Source organism: Cottoperca gobio, chromosome 21 (genome assembly GCF_900634415.1).
Source record: "Cottoperca gobio chromosome 21, fCotGob3.1, whole genome shotgun sequence".
Lineage (NCBI taxonomy): Eukaryota > Metazoa > Chordata > Actinopteri > Perciformes > Bovichtidae > Cottoperca > Cottoperca gobio.
The window spans coordinates 1,613,655-1,628,959 of NC_041375.1; the positions used below are offsets into that span (position 1 = coordinate 1,613,655).

General features: G+C 39.9%; 1 protein-coding gene and 1 pseudogene across 1 annotated transcript; one reads left to right on the forward strand and one right to left on the reverse strand.

The window, feature by feature from the left end:
* The window catches only part of LOC115026457 (protein ZBED8-like), a 37,464-nt pseudogene extending 27,738 nt beyond the window's left edge, over nucleotides 1-9,726 (reverse strand).
* A 522-nt stretch (nucleotides 9,727-10,248) lies between these two features.
* LOC115026509 (trace amine-associated receptor 13c-like) lies at nucleotides 10,249-11,499 on the forward strand. Its single transcript, XM_029459358.1, has 2 exons — nucleotides 10,249-10,418; nucleotides 10,680-11,499. Exons 1-2 carry the CDS (start codon nucleotides 10,249-10,251, stop codon nucleotides 11,497-11,499), a joined length of 990 nt encoding a protein of 329 aa, XP_029315218.1.
* Nucleotides 11,500-15,305: the final 3,806 nt, after the last annotated feature.

Below are 15,305 nucleotides of genomic sequence, written 5' to 3' on the forward strand. Positions count from 1 at the left end.
ATTACAGCATGAAGTTAAAGTCAATCAAAGCCTTGTCAACGAAGTTCACAGAAGAATGGCTCTGACACTTGAACAGATTTTAAGGGAATTAAATCAGTTGTGGTGTGTGTGAACACGACTCTGACAACTGGAGCACACAGACATTAATAAATCAAAGTAATATCTACATTTATAAAAGATATCTTGATGATATTTTGCGTCTCTAAAAATGTAATGTCATGCTAGCTTGTGATGCTACATTGACTGTTCACAGAGCTATGTGTTCTTCACTGGACAACGTTACAGATGTAGTAACTGATTTACACATTACTAAAGTCTTTACTATCAGACATTTCTTAAGTTTAAGTGATGCAACCTGATTTAGAAAATGACTAGTTTCAAACTATAGAAGAACTTACAAAGAACTATGTTGCATCATGTGTTGATGTGTGGACTTTACATCATATGTTTGCGTTGGATAATGGAGGCTTCTCTTTACACCTCTGATTGGAATTATCCCTCGGATATTAGAGTTTTCAAACATCTGACAAGAATACAAGAAGGTATGAAGAGAGAGAGCAAGAGAGCAATAACTTTGTGTGAAGTATCCTGATGGCTCCTTGCACACAGTACAACCAGCTTATTCTGCTATGGCACGGTCTGGGACACACACTGCAGTGAACTTGGTCAAGTTTAGGTTGACAGGAGAAATAATTCCTAACTTTTTTCAAGAATCTCACACATAATAATAATCTGTATCCTACAATATGCTTTTTTATCCATCTATCTCTCTTTCTCACACGCACACACACACACACACACACACACACACACACAAACACACACACACACACACACACACACACACACACACACACACACACACACACACACACACACACACACACACACACACACACAGGGGGAGGGAGGAGAAACTGCAGGCTAGGCCAAAGTGGAGGACTTGACAAAACGGTTTACCTGCTAAATATAGACTCTCATTGAGACCTAACATACCTGTCAATTAACAGATTAACCTAAACAAAGCATTAAAGTCGTTCCTTTGCGTCCCATATGTCCAAGTCAGCCACTTGAATCTTTACATTGTTCCAAGTTTGGCTAACCTAATAAAGCTTTAGTGCATTATTTTCAGAGTCAAGGTACACTGGAGGGATTTTGTTGGCTATGGTCTGATTAGTGAGAGATTGTATGATATTCCCCTGTTAGGGCTCACCTGTAGAGAAGTCAGTACATGTGCTGTGCACAGTTTCAGAACTACCTGATTAAGATAATAAATAAAAAAGTCAACCAACCTTTCAACACCAGAGACACACTGTTTGTAATCAGTCTGTGGTTACAGGGGTGTGGTCAGCGCACTGTAACATTGATGTGTGACCAGTGTTGTATTGCAGGGTATACAGCACAGGCCTACTTATTTTTCAGTTTTCATTGCGTATTCCATACTTCTAAACCAACCAAAATACTGGACCATAGACTACTTGCAAGATGAGAGAATAGTTATCCAATTTTCATGTGTGAAAAGACCAGGGAATAAGGAATAGTTCACCCAAAATGCAAAATGTAGATATCTCACCCTGTTGTCCGTGGGCCAGTATTGATTGAAAAATGTCTATCTTTTCTGTAGCTAATGTCAAGCAGTAGAAGTTAGAAGAAGTTAAGTGCCATGTTCCAAATACTACTAAATGCAATAGTCTTCTGACATAACACAGGACGTTTACACTGTGCTGGAAGGGCCACTTCTGCAAATTTGCAATAGCTGCGACCACATAGGAGAATGCATCTACGCATTTATGCATTCACAAACATACACACCTCCAAAACACTTGACCTCCAAGCCAAATTTCAGGTGGAAAAATTGTGTTGCTCGACCGACAAGACTAGCGAGTTGGTGGTGATCTAAGTTGTTTTTCAATTTGGATATTTCCGTTAGTACACTTCAATGTAGTACACTGTATACACTATGCACTTACTTGCGTAGTGCGTGAATTTCGACAGAGTAGTGTTTCAAATCGCACATGGCTGTTGTGCACTCACCTGAAATGACGATTGCCGCTGTTAGGCAGCTAGCTTGCTAACTAGCAGAGCTATCGTTTGACAGCTAAATTACTGACTAAAGTGATGGCTTCTCTCCGACACCTACCTAAAATGGCGTCGGTTGATGGTGAGTGTTCAGCGTACCACACTTAACTTTTCTGAACGTTATGAGTGTACCATCCCTGCACTCATAGTGCACTGCATTTTGCTATACTTCTCAGTGTGAACACACTTATACACTTAACATAGCAAGTATGAGTAGACAGCTATGCAAATTGAGACACAGCACTGGTAAAAATGTGTATAGTATTGCACTTAATGAAGCATCAACTACTGTACGATAACTTCTGCATCCTAAAACTTTATTTATTTAGGAGAATCTAGAGGTGAATGAACTGTTAGGTGCATCTGAATGTGCAGTGACCATGTCTTTCTTCATGTGACTATTTAGGCAAACAACAGTCAAATTATCTACAAGAACACCATCATGAGAGGGAACCTCTCTGCATTTGGTTTAATCAACCGTCAAAGCCCAGTGCATATTGACTTCTCCTGTTATTACAGTCAGCCGGATATCAAGAGCTTGGCCTTCAGACTCAAACACAAGTGTGTGGTGGGTGTACAGTATGTAGCTCCAGAGATGTCACCTTTTTGTTACCAAGAAAAGGCTGAGCTTCACTTGTTTTTTTGTGTACAGACTGAAGCCGAACATAGTTAGGAATTATCTTTGCTTTTCAGCTCTATGATCCAGCAGATGACTTCTGGAGAATGGAATTACAATCGGAGCATGAAGGCCTACGCCGACGCTGACCGTACCAACCGTATCCAGACACCGACATCCAACTGAACGAGAAAATCTGGGTAGAGCTTAAGACGGAGGGGTTGGATGAAAAAATGGTTGTTGTGGTGACTGACTCCTGCTGGGCAACCGATCAGCGTTCGCCAAGTGGAAGTCTGAGATATGACCTCATCATCCAAGGGTAAGACACGCAGAAATGCTCGTGGTGATTAAACCTGTCTTTGTTGTTGTTGTTCTTTCATGTCTGCTTATTTTTTTTGAGCAGCTGCCCTAACCCTGCTGACCAGACGGTGAAAGTGGAAGGCAATGGATTGGGAACATCCAACTACTTCTCTTTCAACGTGTTCCAGTTTGTTGGGAAGACTAGTGACGTTTACTTGCACTGCAAATTAGAGCTGTGTGTCACGGCTCTAATTGCTAAATATATTCTCCTTCATGCACAAATAAACATGTATGTTGTCAAATTTAAGAATATTAATCTCTCTGTCTTTTAACTGCTTCACAGAGGTGCGGCAAAGATGTAAGAGGGCGTAGATCTGCCATGTCGAAATATGAGGACAAAAACCTTGCCTTCGTCAGCATGGCCTGGACTAATTAGGTTAGCTGATTCCTACTTTCGACTTCCACAACTTCTGACCTCACTTTGAGATAAACGACTTTGCCTTCTTTAATATGATTAGGGGAAACAACAGATTATCTGCAATGTCTTCCTTGAGAAAAACATTAAGGGTTATCGGAAATGGCTGGAGGTTCTAAGTGAAACATGCATTTAGTCTGTTACATCCTTTCAGTTAGGACAAGGAAGAAAGGGAAGCAACTCTTCAAGTCACCGGTGCCCCAATTAGAGCATGGTTCGTTGAAAGGTGAGCTTCAAGGCTACCTAAAAAGGAGTACTTCAACCTTGAAAAGACCAGTTTTATATTAATTACTCACTGTATTTACTCACCGTAATTACCTTTAATTCATGAAGAAAACTTTGTTTTTCACAAAGAATCCAAAAACAGGGAAAGGTCTTGATGAATTGAAGTAAATGGGGGTTTAACAGCAAAATTAAATGTATCTGTTAACAAACTCTCACACATGTGCAGTATAATCCAAATTCTCATTTATCCAGTCCAATTCACCCAAAAACATGCATTTTCGCTGAAACCGTACTTACAATCTCCGCACGTAAGAGCACCGCGCCTGTGCAAGTGTGAGCAGACGACTGGATAAATAACACCTACATTTTCTTGGATTAACACAGTTGTTCCCAAAATGGGCCCCCTACGGGCGGCGCAATGATATTGCAGGGGGGGCGCTGCAAGTCTTGAGCCCTGCTAGCATAACATAGACAAGTTTGTGACAGGGCTCCCAGGGGGGGCTCGAAAATCTACAAAAGGGGGGGCCATGCAGAAAAAGTTTGGGAACCACTGGATTAACTAGTGTTAAATACTTGAAATCTTCCTTTCAGATACATTTTCAACTAATAAAGAAATGTGGGATTCATTTGCGGTTAACTATGGACAATCATGCGATTAATCGCAACTAAATATTTGAATCGATTGACAGTTTATACGATTTCTGTATAAGAGTACAATAACAATCAGAGGAGATACAGTGTGGTTTGAGTCGTGACACATGACGAGATGATGGGAAGAAACAAACATCCCAAGGACCTTAGAAATCAAACCAACAAACACAAACATCAACCTTTTTGTTTCTGCACCTTCAAACTTCTTCTCTAGGTGGCTTTTTTTAATAAGTAAATATAAAAGCCACTGTTACATGTAACAACATATTCCCAAAGATAAAAGATTTACTGAAAGAAGTCAGAGGTTACTGATTTACGACAAGTACAAGTATCAGCATAATCACAAATAGTATTGTTTGTTCCATTTTTTACTTGTTTTTACCACTTGTTTAGAGAGGACACATTTGTATTATATAGTGATAATAATTAACCATATCTTGTGTTTGGTGATCTTCTTAGGTTTCCATGGACATTCGGACTGACATCGAGCACAAAACCCAAAATGAGAAGAAGATGAAGAGTCTGAGTTGCTGTGAATCTTTACAAACACATATAATTGTTATAACCAGACTCATGCACTGATCTTTTTCTCGCCGCATTTGTTTGGTCTTATTTTTGATTTTTTTTTTTAGGGTGGTTTGCATTGGAGAGCTGTTGAGTTGATTATCAGCATCTGACGCGGCTGGAAGAAAGCACCAGTATTACTTTATAATTGAACAGATAAACATGGACACGAACATATCTGGGCAAATCTTGTAAGGAACATGTTTCAGTAGAAGTTGTGGCTGGTGATTTACAGACTGCAGGATAAACAGAACTTCAAAGTTAATTGTGTAAGTTTGTGTAAATGAATATCAGCTTTATGAGGGAGGGTGACAGTCCCACAATGTTCCTGTAGGGCTTTCTTTTGAAATGGACTTGTACATTCTTCTGACCAGGTTTGGACACAGTTCCAAGATCTTGCAAACAATGTGGGAATTATTTAAGATTTAAATGTGTAACCTTCAGTCTGTGGCCTCAACAAGATGATGGTGTATAATCAATACAAAGCATAAATGTATGGGAATATAACATTAGCTTTGTGTTTTCTTTTGTTATAAACAATAGTGACTCCATTACAGACATAATTCCTTTTTGACCTAATTCTTCTTTAGTTTTCTTGTCGTAATTTCTTTATTTTGTTGAACACATTAGAACATTTTATCTCAATAGTTGTTTGTTTTGTTTGGAAAATATCCTTTTCGCTTACGTGTGGCCATCACAAGCACGCACACACACACACAAACACACACACACACACACACTCATTAAGTCCCACTGGGCTCTGAGCGACTGTGTATCGCCCATCACCTGCTCCTATTGGCTGTGTAGCTCTCTGGCTAAGAACATCTTCACACCTGCGTTCATTAGTGTCACATGATGACACGACTGCAATCAGAGGTGTTGCCCTAACACTGAACAAGCTGTAACATCAACATATGATGCAATCTTTGCTAAATACACTAACAATTCAAAGTAAACAGTAAAAACATTTGTGACGAAACCTTGACACATTAGCACATGATGCAATCACCCCAAACACAAACAGATGAACTTATGTTGTCACTTATCACTTATGTTGCACCAGTTGCATCAAACGGCCAGAAGTTATCATTCTAAGACACAGAAATATCTTCTTCTTCCTCTGTGTGAATGTATTCTGCTTCTGATTATAACACACTGCGTTTGGTATGTTCGGCTAATTGCAATAGTAAATTGGAATATGTTGTTTTTTATATTTATAAAATCTTAAACTTAAATTGTTCAGAACGACTGAACCTGAATATAAGCATGTAAAATATGATGTGATTTTACTATACAGTTTTGAGAATATGAAAAAAACTCACCTCAAAATACATTACACATAGTAAACATAGTAACATAGTATAAAACACAGTAAATGTACTTGCTTCCCTGTGTTCAATTTGTTGTTTTCTATTGCAAAATCCTTTTACATGATAACCTGAGGCAACCAGGCAGGTGTAATTCCTGCTATGGAGAATGTGTGTTAAAAATCACAGAGGTTTTTGATCTTGTTTACCTCTTTATTATTCCCATTACTGTCATCATAGTTCTGAATATGAGGGGGTTTTGAAGCATGTGGGGACAGCTGCTTGGGCCTGTGACAGGTTGAAGATGTCAGTAAGCTGCCCAGCACAGGCCCTGAGCATGTATTCGGGTATACCATAGGGCTCCCTTACGTGCATTGTACTATTAGACTATGGCACCAAGCTAGCTTGTTTCAGCAGGGCCCCATGCTACCAACTCGATATTGTACCCAATACCATGGTAAAGCTATCGTTTCAGGAGCCTCATATCAGAAATTGATGGTCCCTCCGACGGGTCTGGCGAGGCATTTGATGGTGTTCATTCCGAGGGAGAGGATGATGACTCTCCAACTGTTTTTTCACCTCGCCTTGCAGTGCACCATGTGCTGTCCAGGCAGAAGAGAGAGGTCTAGGCATCCCAAGAAAGAGAAATATCGCTTATCGAATACGTTCATGTCAATAAGAATGTCCTTTGTTCTACTGCTGTTATTAACAAGCTACTATTGATGATAACCTTATACGTGATGATATTCTTCCTCTCCAGGCAGCTCCACAGCCCCACCAACCTCCTCATCCTCTCCCTGGCTGTCTCAGACTTCTTCGTGGGCCTCCTGCTGATGCCGGTTGGAATCCTTTTAACAGATACTTGCTGGTTCCTGGGTGACCTAATGTGTGTACTGTGTTATGTTGTAAGTTTTTTCATTATCTCTTCTTCAGTTGGAAACATGGTGCTCATATCAATTGATCGTTATTTGGCTATTTGTGACCCTCTACGTTACACCACCAGAGTTACTCTGAACAGAACAAAAGTCTGTGTTTGTCTGTGTTGGATTTGCTCTTTTCTCTATAATTGTCTCATTTTCAAGGACTTACTGAGACAACCTGATTCATATAATTCCTGCTATGGAGAGTGTGTAATTGTCCTTAACTATATCACAGGAGCTTTTCCTAGAAGCATCATGGGTAAGCTTGGATTTCTTCTCTACGTGTTTACATTGTATTTAGCTTATTCTTCAATCGTGTTTACATTTTATTTGGCTAGTTTTTAGTGTGTAATCATCGCTCTTCTAGTTATGGGATTTGGACACCAAAATTGTGTGGTGAAAGGATGTTCAAACAGTGGGAGAAAGCTAAATAAATGGGCAGAATCTCATTGTGAGCTTCACGATTGCACTCGTTTGATGAAATATTGTGACTGCAAGCCCCCGTTCGAACTATTTCCATTTCTAACAGCACTAAAGAACAATGATAGCATGGACCAAAGCTGTAAAGAGACAGGATTACAATGGGAAGTCTTGGGAGCCCAAGAAATCTTTGCGGATTTGCAGTGAACATTTCATGCAAGGAAAACCAACAAATGAATTCCCTGATCCTGAACTGGACCTGGGGTGTGTAGTCTATCTACTTGATTCATATATTGACAAATGTACTTTCTATATCCAAACACGCGTATCCAAACACAAGCATAACGACAACACAAAAGAACAGAACGGCCTGACCACCATGATATGATTTTACATTACATTTACTATAAGACAAAAGCAGAATACGTCAGTCAAAAAATCTCCATGTAAGTTATGAGTGAACATTGTTGCTGACATGTGCAAACTTAGCACTGAGTGAACATGTGAACATTGTTGCAGTGCAAATTTACATTTTGGGAATTACTATGTGTCAGCTTTAATCTCACCTCATGAGATGGGTGGGCATTATGTCCATTTCAACTCGTGCAGTCCAGCGATCAACATTCCATGCGCGGATGTTATCATTCAGTGACATGATACTTGTGTTTTCACCTTGCAATGATATGTTAAGTCCGTTCAGTCTGTCAAGTATGCAAGACAAATATGTTAGCCTTGTTAACCAGGGTCAGTCAGGTGGTCCGCGACCCATGCTCCATCAGAAATAAGCGCACCTCGTCCCGCAGTTCATACCGGCGGCTGAGAACACTTCCCCGGGAAAGCCACCTGACTTCTGTGTGGTACAGCAGGCCCTGATGATGAGTGGCGAACAGCCTGGTGTTGAGTGGACGTGATTTTATGTAGTTGACCATTTTTATCGCAGTCTCAAGAACACTTTTAAGCTCTGGGTCGAGCGCTTTACTCACAAGAGCTTCTCTGTGGATAATACAGTGCGTAAAGTTTACTTGGGGCGCCACTTGTAAGACTCTTGCTTTTAGTCCTTTCTTTTCCCCCAGCATTGCTACAGCACCGTATGTACACACACAGATGCACTCATCCCAAGATAGTCCCGCTTCTTTTATTTTGTTGTCAAGTTTTGTGAACATTTCCTCGCCTGTGCACTTAACCTCCAGCGGGGACAAAACAGCATGTCCTCGTTAAGATTTCCCTCAAAACAGTATCTGACGAAAACAAGCAGCTGGGCAGAGTTTGATACATCTGTGGATTCATGTAACTGCAAAGCATATTTCCCTTTCTTCACTCTGTCAATCAGATGACACTTTATGTCCTGGGCCATGTCCGTGATGCGGTGGGATATGGTCCTGTCAGACAGCGGCACTGCTTCTAGCTCCTGCGCCTGTTTATCCCCATGCATTGTCCGACTCATAGCGATAGCAGCAGGTTTTATTAGGATTTCCCCGATTGTGTGTGGCTTTTTTGCCTGTGCAATTAAATATGCCACCTCATATGATTCCTATTGGGCCAGAAGTCGATGGCCTTTCTGACGGCGGTTCTCCGCTCTCCTCTGCTGCCTTCTCCGCTGGCCTCTCTGCCTTGTCTTTGGTCGGAATTAAAACGTTTAATTTTGAAAAATAATGTCCTATAGGCTTAAAAACTAGTGTATTGATTTGGGCTGTTCGGAAGAAATCTGCACACTGACATGTGTGTGTGACATCTGTGATGTTTACTGTGGCGCTGTAAAGTGACCTTTCACCTGAAAATGATAATGTCGTTAATCTGTCGTAATCACCTCAGGAGTCACATCAAGAGGATTCTGACAATCATCTCGCGACCCCTCTGCGTCTTGCAACCCCCCGAAAGTCCACTTTGGGAACCCCTGATGTAGGGTATGAAAAGACACTACACTGGATAAAGGCCCAATTTTATTGGGCCGGTATTTGCACGGATGTGAAACGGTGGTGTGCGTACTGCCACGAATGTCAGCTGGTTAACCCAACAGCCATCCCAAAAGCAACGTTGCGCATTTTTTGGACAGAGTTGGACACAAGAGAAATTTCTATGCGTTGAGTTTGCCTGTAAAGGCTGAACCTGAGTTTAATAAAATGTTGTGTTTTCTACCCTCCTCTCCTTCCGTCCAAAGGGTATTTCCATGATGTCTTTGTGTGTTTTTTCCTTATCTATGATCAGGAATGTGTGATGATTGAAAAACACGGAGGATGGGGTTGTAAGGTTTTTGTAGCTAATATTCTTCATTCAGTTCCTGTTGGTTTGTCCTAATAAAGATATCATAATATTATGTAATAATGTAGGGTTGGAGTCACCAATCTTTGCTACACTGTTGTAATCGAGTCAATGAAGTAACTTCAAAAGGTGTAATGGCTGAAGAAACAACGTGTATGTTTATATTTTCAAACCTTCATGAATCACGTTCACTATCAGAATCATGATGCCGTGGGGTCAACACCTCGAGGGTCACACTGTTTTCAGACACGGCCGACACACGGCTGACATTGTCTTAGTAACTACAGAAAACAAAGTACAGAGGAGGGACTTCAGTCTTTGCTGGAGAAGAACATAGCAGTAGTCTGGCATGAGAGATGAGAAGATATAAATCAGCTGTATAACAGAGAGCTTTGCCAGAACTCAGCAGCTTCTCACCACCTCCCTCTGCAGATGGAGACTTCAGAAGGAGCTGAACTCTGCTTTCCACAACTCAACAATTCCTGCAGGAAACCCATGCCAGCTCAGTTACATACCATGTTCAATTACACCCTGTTGTCCTTCATCTCTCTGCCCACTGTAGCTCTCAACCTGCTGGTCATCATCTCTATCTCCCACTTCAGGCAGAGAAACACTTTAATTCTAAGATTATATGTTTTCATATTAGATGTTTAAAATAATTAGTCCTACATGTCTTCTTTTACATATGAATGTTTTAGTTAATATTAATTATGTTGTAAAATATTAAGTATTCAAACATGATGTTGTGTGACATAACATTTTGAATAATTTCATGACAATAAGAATGTCCTTTGTTCTACTGCTGTTACTAACAAGCTACTATTGATGATAACCTCATACGTGATGATATTCTTCCTCTCCAGGCAGCTCCACACCCCCACCAACCTCCTCATCCTCTCCCTGGCTGTCTCAGACTTCTTCGTGGGCCTCCTACTGATGCCTGTTAAAATCTTTTTAAACGATGCTTGCTGGTTCCTGGGTGACCTAATGTGTGCTCTGTATTATGTTGCAGATTTTATCATTATCTCTTCTTCAGTTGGAAACATGGTGCTCATATCAATTGATCGTTATTTGGCTATTTGTGACCCTCTACGTTACACCACCAGAGTTACTCTGAACAGAACAAAAGTCTGTGTTTGTCTGTGTTGGATTTGTTCTTTTCTCTATAAATGTCTCATTTTCAAGGACTTTCTGAGACAACCTGATTCATATAATTCCTGCTATGGAGAGTGTGTATTTGTCCTTAACTATATCACAGGAGCTGTTGTCTTTGTCTTTACCTTTATTGTCCCCGTTACTGTCATCATAGTTCTGTATATGAGAGTATTTGTGGTGGCTGTGTCTCAGGCTCGAGCCATGCGCTCTCATATTGCAGCTGTTACACTCCAGAGTTCAGTTGGTGGAACTGCTAAGAAATCTGAGATGAAAGCAGCCAGGACTCTAGGTATTGTTGTAGTTGTGTTTATAATGTGTTTCGTTCCATATTTCTCTCCATCACTGAAAGGTGAGGATATTGAAGAGAGCAGTTCATCCTCACTTGTTGCAGTCTGGCTGCTGTATTTTAACTCTAGTCTAAACCCAGTGATCTATGCCTTCTTTTACCCCTGGTTTAGAAAATCTATCAAACTCATTGTTACCTTTAAGATACTTCGGCCTGACTCTTGTGATACTAAAATACTGTAGAGACAGACTAGAGAAACAGCGTTGTTCTTATATGTTTATATTTTAAACCTTCATGAATTATTTTCACTATCAGACAATCATTGTGTTCATTGTCATGACTTCATCTGTAAGTATAATCCAACATGCTTCTGTCATTACCTCTGCCAAGGAGGTTATGTTTTCAGCTCGGTTTGTCTGTCAGTTTGTCACAGGGCTGTAAAATAGACAATTTTACGATATGCCTTTTGTGCTCTAATATGTATACATTGTAGATAAGTTTGTTTCAGTTATATTTCCACTGTGCTAGCAGAAGGTTCTAAACCGTATAACAACTAATTTTTTTAGTAGGTTTTGTTTGCATTAGTGCAGTTTCAGTAATATGATTTATACACGCCCAACTACGTTTCTGTTTTGTATCAAGTGCTGACAGCTGACTCTTCCACATCTCCCCTCTCTACTCACTGTCTTTTAAAATGCATGAACACAGATACACAGTTTGTCTCCTCACCCAGACTGGCTTACATTCTGTATGATGATTGAACCTTTTTTAAGCAGAGAATAAATACTCCAAAGACAATTGTTCTCTCAATAACGTTTATTTCAGTATTATAGACTTCACTAGTAATTTGTATGAAGACTTAACAAAGCCTTCCGCAACAGCTGATGAACTAATTGTTTTTCACTTGTGTTGACTTTGTGTCAGGGCTTTTGTGCAGCATTCATGTAGTGTCAGTATAATCTGAAACATTAGTTCCCACTGTGGCAGTCCCACTTCATGTCAATAGTTGAGTGTTTTAGCTCAGTGACAGTGGATACTTTTGCTTTGGGAGCTTAGTGTAAGATTAGTAATAGAGTACAGTACATTCATTGTGTTTTCTTATCAACATAAAAGGTATTTATCAGCAGGCAGGTAACAGGCAAACAGAAAACAGCATTGAAACTTTGATGATCTGACAACTGAACAAAAGACATTGCAGCAGGTTACATTGTAGATGTAACACTGACAACGGACAGCAGAGGGAGACAGTGTCAGTCTCACAGATATTATAAATGCACATACAGTAGATCCCACACTGTAAAGATCAAAGACAACATCTGACATTTGTTGATTTTAGGATTTTTAACCTTTCAGTGTATTTTCTTAACATATATTTGGATAAAATGGAATACCATATTCTGGATAGACGCTGATCTTAGTCTCATTTTAGACAGTTTAGTCAGGTACAGTAGAAATATTTGAAGAGTACCAATACGTTTGTTGGATTTTAAAACTAGGGTTGGAATATTTGTGTGTATTTTTTTTTGGCCTTATTAGTATCCTTCTCTTGCAGGTCAAAATCCTGTGATATTTTATTTTTATATTAAAGGACGGTAATGAGTTGTTTTTATTGAGACATACGTAGGTCGACAGCTACTGAGCTGTACTAACAATCATCAATGTCTGCAGCAGGTATTCGTCCCAATATAGACGAACACAGATAACTCTTCTCACGTTTACAGGGATGTTGTGAGACAATGAACTAGAACAAAAGCATCCTGTAATCACTGTCTAAAGGTGGACTGGTGATATTGCAAACATGTGAGTGAGGGTGTGGAGCTGCCAGAAACAAAACAAACACATCTCATGTCATTTATTTGAAAGGAAACATTCCAGCTGTCAAACTTAAACATACAAATAAATATAAATATAGCAGGTGCACACACATGGCCACTTGTTTATGCATATTTCTTTTTAATGATTTTTCATTAAAGTACCTCAAACTGCATTTATTGATAATTACAGCATGAAGTTAAAGTCCATCAAGGCCTTGTTAGCCAAGTTCACAGAAGAATGGCTCTGACACTTGAACAGATTTTAAGGGAATTAAATCAGTTGTGGTGTGTGTGAACACGACTCTGACAACTGGAGCACACAGACATTAATAAATCAAAGTAATATCTACATTTATAAAAGATATCTTGATGATATTTTGCGTCTCTAAAAATGTAATGTCATGCTAGCTTGTGATGCTACATTGACTGTTCACAGAGCTATGTGTTCTTCACTGGACAACGTTACAGATGTAGTAACTGATTTACACATTACTAAAGTCTTTACTATCAGACATTTCTTAAGTTTAAGTGATGCAACCTGATTTAGAAAATCACTAGTTTCAAACTATAGAAGAACTTACAAAGAACTATGTTGCATCATGTGTTGATGTGTGGACTTTACATCATATGTTTGCGTTGGATAATGGAGGCTTCTCTTTACACCTCTGATTGGAATTATCCCTCGGATATTAGAGTTTTCAAACATCTGACAAGAATACAAGAAGGTATGAAGAGAGAGAGCAAGAGAGCAATAACTTTGTGTGAAGTATCCTGATGGCTCCTTGCACACAGTACAACCAGCTTATTCTGCTATGGCACGGTCTGGGACACACACTGCAGTGAACTTGGTCAAGTTTAGGTTGACAGGAGAAATAATTCCTAACTTTTTTCAAGAATCTCACACATAATAATAATCTGTATCCTACAATATGCTTTTTATCCATCTATCTCTCTTTCTCACACGCACACACACACACACACACACACACACACACACACACACACACACACACACACACACACACACACACACACACACACACACACACACACACACAGGGGGAGGGAGGAGAAACTGCAGGCTAGGCCAAAGTGGAGGACTTGACAAAACGGTTTACCTGCTAAATATAGACTCTCATTGAGACCTAACATACCTGTCAATTAACAGATTAACCTAAACAAAGCATTAAAGTCGTTCCTTTGCGTCCCATATGTCCAAGTCAGCCACTTGAATCTTTACATTGTTCCAAGTTTGGCTAACCTAATAAAGCTTTAGTGCATTATTTTCAGAGTCAAGGTACACTGGAGGGATTTTGTTGGCTATGGTCTGATTAGTGAGAGATTGTATGATATTCCCCTGTTAGGGCTCACCTGTAGAGAAGTCAGTACATGTGCTGTGCACAGTTTCAGAACTACCTGATTAAGATAATAAATAAAAAAGTCAACCAACCTTTCAACACCAGAGACACACTGTTTGTAATCAGTCTGTGGTTACAGGGGTGTGGTCAGCGCACTGTAACATTGATGTGTGACCAGTGTTGTATTGCAGGGTATACAGCACAGGCCTACTTATTTTTCAGTTTTCATTGCGTATTCCATACTTCTAAACCAACCAAAATACTGGACCATAGACTACTTGCAAGATGAGAGAATAGTTATCCAATTTTCATGTGTGAAAAGACCAGGGAATAAGGAATAGTTCACCCAAAATGCAAAATGTAGATATCTCACCCTGTTGTCCGTGGGCCAGTATTGATTGAAAAAATGTCTATCTTTTCTGTAGCTGATGTCAAGCAGTAGAAGTTAGAAGAAGTTAAGTGCCATGTTCCAAATACTACTAAATGCAATAGTCTTCTGACATAACACAGGACGTTTACACTGTGCTGGAAGGGCCACTTCTGCAAATTTGCAATAGCTGCGACCACATAGGAGAATGCATCTACGCATTTATGCATTCACAAACATACACACCTCCAAAACACTTGACCTCCAAGCCAAATTTCAGGTGGAAAAATTGTGTTGCTCGACCGACAAGACTAGCGAGTTGGTGGTGATCTAAGTTGTTTTTCAATTTGGATATTTCCGTTAGTACACTTCAATGTAGTACACTGTATACACTAATGCACTTACTTGCGTAGTGCGTGAATTTCGACAGAGTAGTGTTTCAAATCGCACATGGCTGTTGTGCACTCACCTGAAATGACGATTGCCGCTGTTAGGCAGCTAGCTTGCTA

Bases quoted from the DNA above. Each gene is read 5' to 3' on its own strand.
- LOC115026509 (XM_029459358.1), top strand. From the start codon at position 10,249: ATGGAGACTTCAGAAGGAGCTGAACTCTGCTTTCCACAACTCAACAAT. The intron at 10,419-10,679 runs GCAGAGAAACAC...CTTCCTCTCCAG, and splicing joins ATCTCTATCTCCCACTTCAG to GCAGCTCCACACCCCCACCA.